This window comes from Bombina bombina, chromosome 6, assembly GCF_027579735.1.
Source record: "Bombina bombina isolate aBomBom1 chromosome 6, aBomBom1.pri, whole genome shotgun sequence".
NCBI lineage: Eukaryota > Metazoa > Chordata > Amphibia > Anura > Bombinatoridae > Bombina > Bombina bombina.
In genome coordinates this window covers 338,156,798-338,169,229 of record NC_069504.1, presented here as the reverse complement: position 1 = coordinate 338,169,229, position 12,432 = coordinate 338,156,798, and the positions used below count along the sequence as shown (strand labels likewise).

General features: G+C 42.9%; 1 protein-coding gene across 1 annotated transcript in view; it reads right to left on the bottom strand.

Annotated features, from left to right (window-relative positions):
- The window catches only part of LOC128664418 (tetratricopeptide repeat protein 41-like), a 331,531-nt gene that overhangs the window by 20,190 nt on the left and 298,909 nt on the right, over positions 1-12,432 (bottom strand). Inside the window, exon 12 of the mRNA XM_053719249.1 lies at positions 3,196-3,346. Within this exon, the coding sequence (XP_053575224.1) occupies positions 3,196-3,346 (151 nt within the window). The remainder of the gene's footprint in view (positions 1-3,195; positions 3,347-12,432) is intronic.

Genomic DNA, 12,432 nt, shown 5'->3' with positions numbered 1-12,432 from the left:
ATTTATATAACTGTGTTGGTTATGGAAAACTAGAGAATGGGTAATAAAGGGATTATCTATCGTTTAAAACAATAACAATTGTATAGACTGTCCCTTTAAGGACATTAAAGCAATATATATATTTAAGTGTTATACTGTGTATTTACTGTAAATATTTCACATTCCAATGTTTTGCACATAGCATTTTTAAATAGATATTCATATATAAACAGGTATAAGGACCGAAACCCTGCTATAAAGTGAAAACCGCCTTAAAGTGAAACAAGGCGGTTTTAGCTTTCTTTTCACTTGCCAGTGTGTTTAAAAACTTGAAATCATGTTTTAACTAACGTATATTAGGGGTGCAAAAATGCTACGTTTAGTTTAACACTAGCACAGCACAGTATTCAATTAGTATTCAATAAATACTGTATCTGTAAAATAGTGACAATCACTGTAGTACAATGTGCCAGACTATAGCACTGAGACACAGATTGCTCTGTAATGCTGTAAACAGAGTGAACTAAGCATAATAAACTGGTGCCAGTTACTTTTCTCGCAATCTGATGAAGATTACAGCACTGTTTCAAATTCCTTTGTGGTTGAACTTCAGCTCCACAAAGCACTGTATTAGCGGATCGCTGTAAAATGAAGCACTGTAAAGTGAGGTATACCTGTTTGTATATATATATATATATATATATATATATATATATATATATATATATATATATACAGGTGGCCCTCGTTTTACAACGGTTCAATTTACACCGTTTCAGAATAACAACCTTTTTTTCCAGTCATGTGACTGCTATTGAAAAGCATTGAGAAGCAGTGCATTGATTAAAATAGCCAGTAGGTGGAGATGTCCGCTTGTGTTGCAGCAAAGGCAAGCAAGCTGAAATTAATCAGTTTAGCCAGACCTGAGCTATCGAGCAGATTTCAAAGGAACAAGATCTTCCTGTCTATAAATCAGTCCAGATTAGAATGCATAGAAAGAACTGTTTGCAGAAAAATGCAAGTGAAGTCTGTGTTGTGTGATTATTTTATTAGGTTTATAATGCTGTTTAGCAAATGTTTTTGTTCATTTAACTTAGTTTAATTATATATTCTGTATTGTGTAATTATTTTATTAGGTTTATAATGCTGTTTAGCATTTACAGTCTTCATTTCAAAGCTTTAAAAATAATGTATTAGGTGTTACTTGTGCCAATTTTGAGAGGGGCCTGGAACCTAACTCCCTCACTTCCCATTGACTTTCATTATAAACTGGGTTTCAATTTACAACGGTTTCAATTTACAACCATTCCTTCTGGAACCTAACCCCGGCGTAAACTGAGGGCTACCTGTATATATATGTATGAATATTTTACCACAAAAAACATCAGATTTATATAGAAATATGTATTTATAAATAAATAGAACATATGCTTCTATGTGAAGAACATTTAAATGTGAAATACTCACATTTTCACGTTGAGTTAGCGCAATTGAGAATATGCAATCAGGTTTGCACGTGACTAGGGTGGTTTCCACTTTTTTTGCTCCATTGACTTCTATGGGGGAATACGCTATCGCGTGCGTGATATTTAAAGTTCTGCTTTTTACGTGTGTCGGGTTAGCGCACGAGCAAAGACTTCCTACTTTCAACTTGTAATACGCTTACTTCTAGCTGAGTTAACCCTCAAGCGAGAGCATTAAATACGGCTCTACTGATAATCTGGCCCTGTATTTTTATGGATACATAAAACATGTAAGTTCCATTTATGATCATCTGAGGATATTTAAAGAGAAATAAAAGTCCAAATTAAACTTTCATGATTCAGATAGCTCATGACATTTTTAGAGAGATTTCAATTGACTTCTATTATCACATTTTCTTTCTTAGCTAGGTATTCTTTGTTGACAAATAAATAACATAGGGGTCAATCAAAATCATTTAGAAAAACCTATTTAATGATTTTCAACAAGACAACGCCATTAAAGGGCCACTAAACCCAAAATCTTTATTTCATGATTCAGATAGAGAATACAAATTTAAACAACATTACAATTTACTTCTATTATTTATTTTGCTTCATTTTTTAGATATCCTTATTTGAAGAAAAAGCAACGCACATCGGTGAGCCAGTCACATGAGGCTTCTATGTGCAGCAACCAATCAGCAGCTAGTGAGCATATCTAGATATGCTTTTCATCAAAGAAAATCAAGAGAATAAAACAAATTAGATAATAGAAGTAAATTAGAAAGATGTTTAAAAACGCATTGTCTTTCTAAATCATGAAAGAAAAAAATGTGGGTTTCATGTCCCTTTAAAGTCTCTGGGATCTTTGTAGACAAATCATTCAATATGTTTTTCTGAAGGATTATAATCAACCCCATTGTTATATGTAAACTAAAACAGCATTTTCTTTTTGCCTCTATGTCTCTTTAAGTGAAACATAGAATTTGACGGTTGATAAGAACCAAAAGTCCCATCAAGTCTACCCATAAGTGGCATCAACACTGAAGGGAAATATACACAACGAAGTGCAATGTTTCAAGGGTACCTTTATATCATACTAAATATCATAAAGCTGAGTTAAATCATTATAATTGCTATAGGAATGTAATCAATCTGACCAGTCAGTATAATTGGTGACACAAGTAGCCATTGCTAAATGACAACCATTTTGTTCGTGGCCGGACTTTTGGCCGACGGACACTTGGCCGAAGGACACTTGGCCGACGGACATTTGGCCGACGGACATTTGGCCGAAACACAAGTGGCTGTCAGATAACAGTCCGGCACAAGATAGATAGATTTGATAGATAGATAGATACATAGATTAGATAGATAGATCAATAGATGCAATAGATACATTTGATAGATACGATAGATAGATAGATTTGATAGATAAATAGATAGATTTGATAGATAGATAGTTTCCCAGACAGAGAATTACAAAACGTGCGGCCTAGGACCCATGGTAAGGTTCCCAGAGGCAGTTGCGGCGCCCGAGGCTGTGATTAGAACAGAGCACTCTGGTAACGCATCTGCCCTCGGCCGAAATCGGAACATTCTTTAGCTTTCTGTCTGTCAGCCAAATGTCTGTCGGCCAAATGTCCGTCTGCCAAATGTCCTTCTGCCAAAAGTCTTTCTGCATTTTGTCAGAGCACCATTTTGTTACCTTCTACAGGGAAAACTACAGATTTGTATAATAAGGAAAACTTACTTGTTAAGACCTTGAGCAAGTTTTATTGTAGCTTGTTCATAAGGAGTAGGCTGAAATAACTCATAATGTCTGATAGTATCTTCAAGCATCTTGTTGCTCTGCCCAGGGAACATTCTGGCATCCAAAACCGCTAAATGACACATTAACCTGCCTTTTGAGAAAAACACCAGGTACAGTTTTATTTCTACAGGGCATGTTTTCCTAGGTTTGTTTTAACTTTTTAATTAGTTGCTTATTAGATTTATGCTGCTATTAAACAGATGCCATCTGGATTTTGCATTATATCTTACGGTCCTATGTGTAGCTGTTTGGGTCATAGTAGAATAAGTACAGATTGTACAGAAGGGATCATATATACACACAAGGGTTTAGCAATAACAGCATAGAATTCTATTAGCACTTTGCAAAATAAATCCAATCCACCACCCTTCAAAGGACTCAAAGTTTTTCAAAACTAAATAAAAATATGTTTCAAGTTTTTCTAAAGGATATCTAGAACCATTCTAAAGATTTGTGTTAAAGTACGACATGCAAAATATGTAGGGCTAAATTATGTCGAGCGCAAACCTTTGCACCCAAGCGATAAGGGGTTTACCGCATAGGGTTTGCTCTTATCAAGCTTACCGCTCATATTACGATTTAAAAGTAAAATCGATCTACGCTAGAATGATTATTGCGACTTCAGAGCTCTGGCTAACTGTTTCGAGAAACATAAAAGTATCACAAAACACATAAAAAATACATTACAAAGTATAGTTACACTCATAGTAACACTAATCTAATAAAAATAAATATTGCACACAAAAGTTATAAAGGCTCAAACATATGAGGTCTCAGGTGTTAGAAAAAAAAAAGGCAGGCTAAGGACTTTAACATATACATACATATACATGTATAAAGATGTATAAATATGTATTTATATGTGTATATATGTATTTACAGACATATATACACATATAAACAAATAAATACATATATAGACATATACAGTCGTATGCATAAGTTTAGGCACCCCTGACAATTTCCATGATTTTCATTTATAAATAATTGGGTGTTTGGATCAGCAATTTAATTTTGATCTATTAAATAACTGAAGGACACAGTAATATTTCAGCAGTGAAATGAGGTTTATTGGATTAACAGAAAATGTGCAAAATGCATAACAAAATTAGACAGGTGCATAAATTTGGGCACCCTTGTCATTTTGTTGATTTGAATACCTGTAACTACCTAGCACTGATTAATTGGAACACACAATTGGTATGGTGAGCCCATTAAGCCTTAAACTTCATAGACAGGTGCATGCAATCATGAGAAAAGGTATTTAAGGTGGCCAATTGCAAGTTGTTGTTCTCTTTGATTCTCCTCTGAAGAGTGGCAACATGGGGGTCTGAAAACAACTCTAAAATGACCTGAAAACAAAGATTGTTCAACATTATGGTTTAGGGGAAGGCTACAAAAAGCTATTGCAGAGATTTAAGCTGTGTTACAGAAGCATTAGTTATTTTGTTGTGAAGAGCTTATTTCCCAGCAGCAATGCCTGAACCAGCAAGCCAGCGCCTAAGAAGGGCTCCAAGAAAACCGTAACAAGAATCATTTCATAAAGAGTTAACTCTTTTTTTTCAGCTTTTAGAAACTATTGTCTAATCACCTCTGGAGCCAGACTGCTAATTGATAAGATGAACTTGTAAACTTGTTATCTTAAGTACTGTAATCCTATTGTGGCCTGTCAAAGGACAGTGCTCTCTATCTAAATGTGTGATGGGGGATTTTGTGCTTCCCCCCCTCTCCCCCTGGGAGTGCCCTGTGTGCATGTAACCTTAATAAAAAGCAGGCTGGGCATCCCAGTCCTGAGTTCTTGTTTGACCCTCAATCGCAGCGTTGACTCGTTTTTGTGGGCAGAAGGGTATCCTAGCTGTACTGCAGCTAAGGGAGATTATTCTATATTTGCGAGACTCATATAGAATACTATGGAAAGCAGCTTCTCCCCTCTTTAGCAATAGGGATCCAGGCTACTAAGCGGTCCATCTCTCAGCGAGACTAAGGGTAACCGTAACATTTGGTGGCAGCGGTGGGATTTTCCTGGATTTCCTAGGAGAGGTACAGAACGGATGGAGAGCGCTTACGAAAAATTGAAGCGTACAACCCTAAAGGATTTACTTGAAAGCAGAGGGGGGTACGCCAGCAACCGGCCGAGGAGAGAGCTGATCGCAGAATTGACCGAACTGGATCAGAGCTTCACAATGGCGGAAACACCGACCACGATTAGTGACGAAAAAACCAGGATTGTTCGGGAAAGGCTCTCATTATACGGGCCGAACCCCTCCATGGAATTGGTACAGCAGTTGATGGCGGAGGCGGACGAGGATATACGAGAGACTCGAGCCCACGAACTCAACCTAGCGAACGCACACCGCAATGCTGAAGCCCCGCAGGTAATCATCCCTGTCGAAAATGCTGGGAGGCCCAAGATACCCTATGCGGCATTTCGACCCTTCCTAGAGAGCGAGACAGGGATTGATGAATATTTGGCGGACTTCGAAAGGCAATGTGCCCTGCACCAGATTCCCAACAGAGAGTGGCCCACGATATTGTCTGGGAAACTATCCGGGCGAGCCCTGGAAGCCTTTCGTACTCTGGGTGCTGAGGAAGTGACACAGTATGAGCTAGTTAAGGAGACACTGTTGCGACGGTACGCTGTAACTCCGGACACGTATCGCCGACAGTTTCGGGGCACGGAAAAGAAGCCTAACGATACCCATATGGAATGGGCGCACCGAATGCGGAGAGCGGCAAATCACTGGCTGAGCGGAAGTAAAGCGGTGACTGGGGAGGAAATTTTACAATTGTTTCTCTTAGAACATTTTTATAATGGCATGGAACAGCAAGGGAAGGAATGGCTGCGAGACAGGCGGCCTTCTACCTTAGAAGAAGCAGCCAAATTGGCCGATGAACATTATGACTCCCGTCTTCACGAACCCATGAACTACCGAGCTCCAGCACGGGTCGAACCCAGAGTGGTTTACCGTGCACCCCCTCGTGCTGAATTCCGAGCCCCGGTGCCCACAGGGCCCGTCCGACACTCAGGACCACCCAATAACAGCTCTGAGCATCCCAGACCGACTTGCCACCGATGCAAGCAACCAGGGCATTTCATGGCTAGCTGCCCCCTTAATACGCACCAGACACCCAGGAATTACAATGACCCCTCTGGGTCCTATCGTCCGGCCCGGGCCCTCTGTGTTAACCAAGAGGCCCCTATGGAGGGATATGTGGGGCCGCTTCACGAGGCAGACCCTGTATATGCTGCCTCAGATAACCGCCAGCACCATCGGCAGAGGGTATGGCTCGAGGGGCGATCTACCGAGGGATTGCGAGACACAGGGGCTACTATCACGCTGGTACAGAGTCATTTGGTGCCAGAGCACAAGCGATCCGGACAGACTGTGGCCGTTAGAGTGGCGGGGGGGGATGTGTACAAAATTCCAACAGCTAAAGTGCATCTTGATTGGGGAGCGGGAAAGGGGGCTGTGAACGTGGGCCTAATGGATAATTTACCTGCCGAAGTACTACTGGGCAACGATTTGGGCCCCATGACTTCTGCCTATGCTCCAGTATGCAACAACGAGGCGGACCCAGTGACTACACGGGCCCAAGCCCGGACGGAGCGAGAGCTTTCACCAGTGCGGGAGACACAGGTAAGACCTACCCCGACCTTGCCTGACAGGTTAGGCCCCATACCCTGGGACACCCCAGATGCTTTCGAGGCAGAGTCTAAGACTGACCCGACCTTACAAAAGTACCGGGAACGAGCAGAGACCGGAGGGGGCGGGGCAGATAACGAAACATTCTTATGGGAAAAAGGGAAACTATACCGCTGGACAGAGAAAAGGGGACAGCGTAGGCGACAGCTGGTAGTGCCCCACAAATACCGTCAAGAAATCCTCAAAATAGGCCACGACATCCCCTTAGCAGGCCACCTAGCCGTTACCCGTACCCTACACCGCATTACTCACACGTTCTTTTGGCCAGGGGTGCACGCTGACGTTAGAACTTACTGTAACACCTGCGATGTGTGTCAACGAGTAGGAAGGCGAGGCGATCACCCTAAAGCCCAGCTAGTAAATATGCCCATTGTAGAGGAACCCTTCAGCCGGGTTGCTATTGACCTAGTGGGACCACTGGCTACCCCTAGTCCCTCCGGTAAGCGATACATTCTTACCGTAGTGGACTACGCTACCAGGTACCCAGAGGCTGTCGCCCTATCCAACATACAAGCGGATACGGTAGCGAATGCACTAGTACAGGTGTTCTCCCGGGTAGGATTTCCAAAAGAAATCCTATCCGACCGAGGCACCCAATTTACGGCTGAATTGACCCAACAACTCTGGCAGGTTTGCAAAATTAAGTCCCTCCTGAGCTCCCCATACCACCCCCAGACGAACGGGCTGTGTGAGAGGTTCAATGGGACCCTCAAGCAAATGCTCAAGACGTTCACTCAGGAATACCGAGACTGGGAACGCTTCCTGCCGCACCTCCTATTTGCTTATCGGGAGGTGCCCCAGGAAACGACAGGGTTCTCTCCCTTCGAGTTGCTCTACGGAAGAAAGGTACGGGGACCCCTAAACCTGATCCGGGAGCACTGGGAGGGAGAGATGGAGGCTGACGGTGTCCCCATTGTGCCATACGTGCTGGAACTCAGGGACCGAATGGAGCAATTAGCCAAATCCGTGCGGGCTAATCTCCAGTTGGCCCAGAGAAGACAGAAAGTATGGTACGATCGGGGGGCCCGAAAGAGAATCTTCACCATAGGACAAAAGGTGTTAGTACTTAAGCCGGTGAAGACAGACAAATTGCAGGCGTCCTGGCAGGGTCCCTACCAGATCGTAGAGAAAAGGGGAGACACCACTTATGTGATAGCTAGCTGCCACGACAACAATCTTAGAAAGACATTCCATGTAAACATGCTCAAGGAATATTTTGAGCGGCCAGAGAACGTGACGGCCGTATGTTGTTCCCCTCAGGAAGACCCCGACAGTTTACCCATTCCAGACCTATTAGAAAAGAGCATCCCCACAGGTATAGTGGCGCAGGTTCAGATAGGGGACCGACTTAGCCCCACTGAAAGGGAGCAGCTCAACCAACTCCTCCAGTCTAAACACCTCACCTTCTCCCCGAAGCCAGGGTACACTACTTTAACCACCCACCAGGTAGATACTCCGGGACAAGCTCCCTTGCGCCAGGCTCCGTACCGAATCCCCGAAGCAGTTAGGACAGGAATGAAGAAGGAGATCGATGAGATGCTCCAGCTCAGGGTAATTGAGCCCTCCGATAGTCCCTGGGCCTCCCCAGTTGTCTTGGTGCCCAAGAAAGATGGGACCACCCGGTTCTGCGTAGACTATCGGAGGCTCAATGAAAATACCGTGACGGACGCTTACCCTATGCCCAGGGTAGACGAGCTACTCGATCGTATAGCCAGGGGAAATTACCTGACCACTATTGACCTCTGCAAAGGTTACTGGCAGATTCCCCTGGCCCCGGAGGCTATCCCCAAGTCGGCATTCGTCACCCCATTCGGCTTATATCAGTTTAGGGTAATGCCGTTTGGGATGAAGAATGCCCCAGCTACATTCCAGCGCTTGGTGGATAGGCTCCTGGATGGCTTCCAGAGTTTTGCTTGCGCCTACCTGGACGACATAGCGATCCACAGTGAGTCCTGGGAGGACCACTTAGCTCATGTGGGAATGGTTCTGGATCAGATCCGGGCTGCTGGCCTGACTCTGAAGCCAGAAAAATGCCACTTTGGGATGGCCGAGGTACAGTACCTGGGTCACCGGGTGGGGTGTGGAAAGCAGCGACCAGAGCCGGCCAAAATAGAAGCTGTCGCCAATTGGCCCACCCCCATCACTAAGACTCAGGTCCTAGCCTTCCTGGGCACGGCAGGGTACTATAGACGGTTCGTACCAGACTACAGCACACTTGCCAAACCCCTGACTGACTTGACCAAGAAGAACTTACCTCGACAGGTCCTGTGGTCTCCCCACTGTGAAACGGCTTTCCAGGCTCTCAAAAATGCTCTAATTAACGCTCCTGTCTTGGCGGCCCCAGCCCTTAACAAACGTTTTATCGTCCATACAGATGCTTCCATGTTCGGGCTGGGAGCCGTCCTCAGCCAAGTAGGCGAAGATGGAGGGGAGCATCCAGTTGCCTACATCAGCCGGAAGCTCCTGCCCCGGGAAGTCAGCTATGCAGCGGTCGAAAAGGAGTGTTTGGCTTTGGTGTGGGCATTAAAGAAATTGACTCCCTATTTATATGGTCAGGAGTTCACTCTGGTCACCGACCATAACCCGTTGGTGTGGCTGAACCGGGTCTCTGGAGATAACGGCAGGCTATTACGTTGGAGCTTATCGTTGCAACCCTTCAATTTCACCATTACTTACAGACCTGGGAAACAGAATGGCAACGCCGACGGGTTGTCCAGACAAACCGACCTCAGCCCCGCATAATCAGCGGTCTGGACAGCCTTAGTCTGCCCCGAAAAGGGGTCAGACCGTGTCTGCCAGAGTGTTCCACAGAAAGGGAGCACTGTTACAGAAGCATTAGTTATTTTGTTGTGAAGAGCTTATTTCCCAGCAGCAATGCCTGAACCAGCAAGCCAGCGCCTAAGAAGGGCTCCAAGAAAACCGTAACAAGAATCATTTCATAAAGAGTTAACTCTTTTTTTTCAGCTTTTAGAAACTATTGTCTAATCACCTCTGGAGCCAGACTGCTAATTGATAAGATGAACTTGTAAACTTGTTATCTTAAGTACTGTAATCCTATTGTGGCCTGTCAAAGGACAGTGCTCTCTATCTAAATGTGTGATGGGGGATTTTGTGCTTCCCCCCCTCTCCCCCTGGGAGTGCCCTGTGTGCATGTAACCTTAATAAAAAGCAGGCTGGGCATCCCAGTCCTGAGTTCTTGTTTGACCCTCAATCGCAGCGTTGACTCGTTTTTGTGGGCAGAAGGGTATCCTAGCGGTACTGCAGCTAAGGGAGATTATTCTATATTTGCGAGACTCATATAGAATACTATGGAAAGCAGCTTCTCCCCTCTTTAGCAATAGGGATCCAGGCTACTAAGCGGTCCATCTCTCAGCGAGACTAAGGGTAACCGTAACAAGCTGTCAGTGTCCACTGTGAGGAACATAATGAGGAAATGGAAGACCACAGGCACAGTTTTTGTTAAGGCCAGAAGTGGCAGGCCAAGTAAAATATCGGAGAGGCAAAGGCAAAGGATGGTGAGAACGGTCAAAAACAGCCCACAGGCCACCTCCAAAGACCTACAACATCATCTTGCTGCAGATGGTGTCACTGTGCATCGTTCAACAATTCAGCGCACTTTGCACAAGGAGAAGCTGTATGGGAGAGTGATATCACACCACAAACTGAGTCGCTTGAGGTATGCAAACGCACATTTGGACAAGCCAGCTTCATTTTGGAAGAAGGTGCTGTGGACTGATGAAACAAAGATTGAGTTATTTGGTCATAACAAGGGGCGTTATGCATGGCGGCAAAAGAACATAGCGTTCCAAGACAAACACTTGTTACCCACAGTAAAATTTGGTGGATGTTCCATCATGCTGTGGGGCTGTGTGGCCAGTGCCGGTACTGGGAATGTTGTTAAAGTTGACGGTCACATGGATTCCACTCAATATCAGCAGATATTTGAGAAAAATGTTGAGGAATCAGTCACAAATTTGAAGTTAGGCCAGGGATGTATATTTAAACAAGACAATGACCCAAAACATTGCTCAAAATCTACTCTGGCATTTATGCAGAGGAACAAGAACAGTCCCAAGACCTGAATATCATTGAAAATCTGTGGGGTGATTTGAAGCGGGCTGTCCATGCTCGGCAACTATCAAACCTAACTGAACTAGAGATGTTTTGTAAGGAGGAATGGTCCAAAATACCTTCATCCAGAATCCAGACACTCATTACAGGCTATAGGAAGCATCTAGAGGCTGTTATTTCTGCTAAAGGAGGCTCTACTAAATATTGATGCAATATTTCTGTTGGGGTGCCCAAATTTATGCACCTGTCTAATTTCGTTTTGATGCATATTGCACATTTTCTGTTAATCCAATAAACCTCATTTCACTACTGAAATATTACTGTGTCCTTCAGTTATTTGATAGATCAAAATGAAATTGCTGATCCAAACACCCACTTATTTATAAATGAAAATCATGTAAATTGTCAGGGGTGCCTAAACTTTTGCATACGACTGTATATAGAATATAAGTGCATTGGAGCCCTTTGCTGTCAAGTAGATGAAAATATGTAAAAGTATATTTATGCAATATTCATATTTTAATACATGGTTATACAGTTTTTTTACTGTAAATATTTCACATTCCAATGTTTGTATATTTGTACAAACAAACCCACACCATATATATATATATATATATATATATATATATATATATATATATATATATATATATATATATATATATATATATATATATATATAAAAATATATATCAATATGCATTTATCAATAAATAGAACATATTCTGAAATGTTCAGAACATTGGAATGTGAAATATTCAGATTTTCATGTCGGGTTAGCACAAATGAGAATATGCGATCGAGTTTGCGCGCAATATTTTAACTTTGGATCTTTGTGCTTGTCAGGTTTGCATGAGAGCGAAAACAGTTTACTTTCAACTTGTAATACAAGTGAAACCAGACAAGAGCAAAAACAAAATGTATGCTTACCATGAATCAATTCTTTGTTCTCTTGGTATTCTTAGTTAAAAGCTAAACCTAGGAGGTTCATATGCTAATTTCTTAGACCTTAAAGGCCGCCTCTAAACTGAATGCATTTTGACAGTTTTTCACCACTAGAGGGTGTTAGTTCATGTGAGTCATATAGATAACACTGTGCTCACGCACGTGGAGTTCCTAGGAGCCACCACTGATTGGCTAAAATGCAAGTCTGTCAAAATAACTGAAATAAGGGGGCAGTCTGCAGAGGTTTAGATACAAGATAATCACAGAGGTAAAAGGTGTATTAATATAACTGTGTTGGTTATGCAAAACTAGGGAATGAGTAATAAAGGGATTATCTATCTTTTAAAACAATAACAATTCTGGTGTAGATTGTCCTTTTAAGTATCACTCCTACTTCCCATAAGCTCCAGTCATTCAGTTGAAGGAATATGGAAAGAGAAGATGACACAAGGGT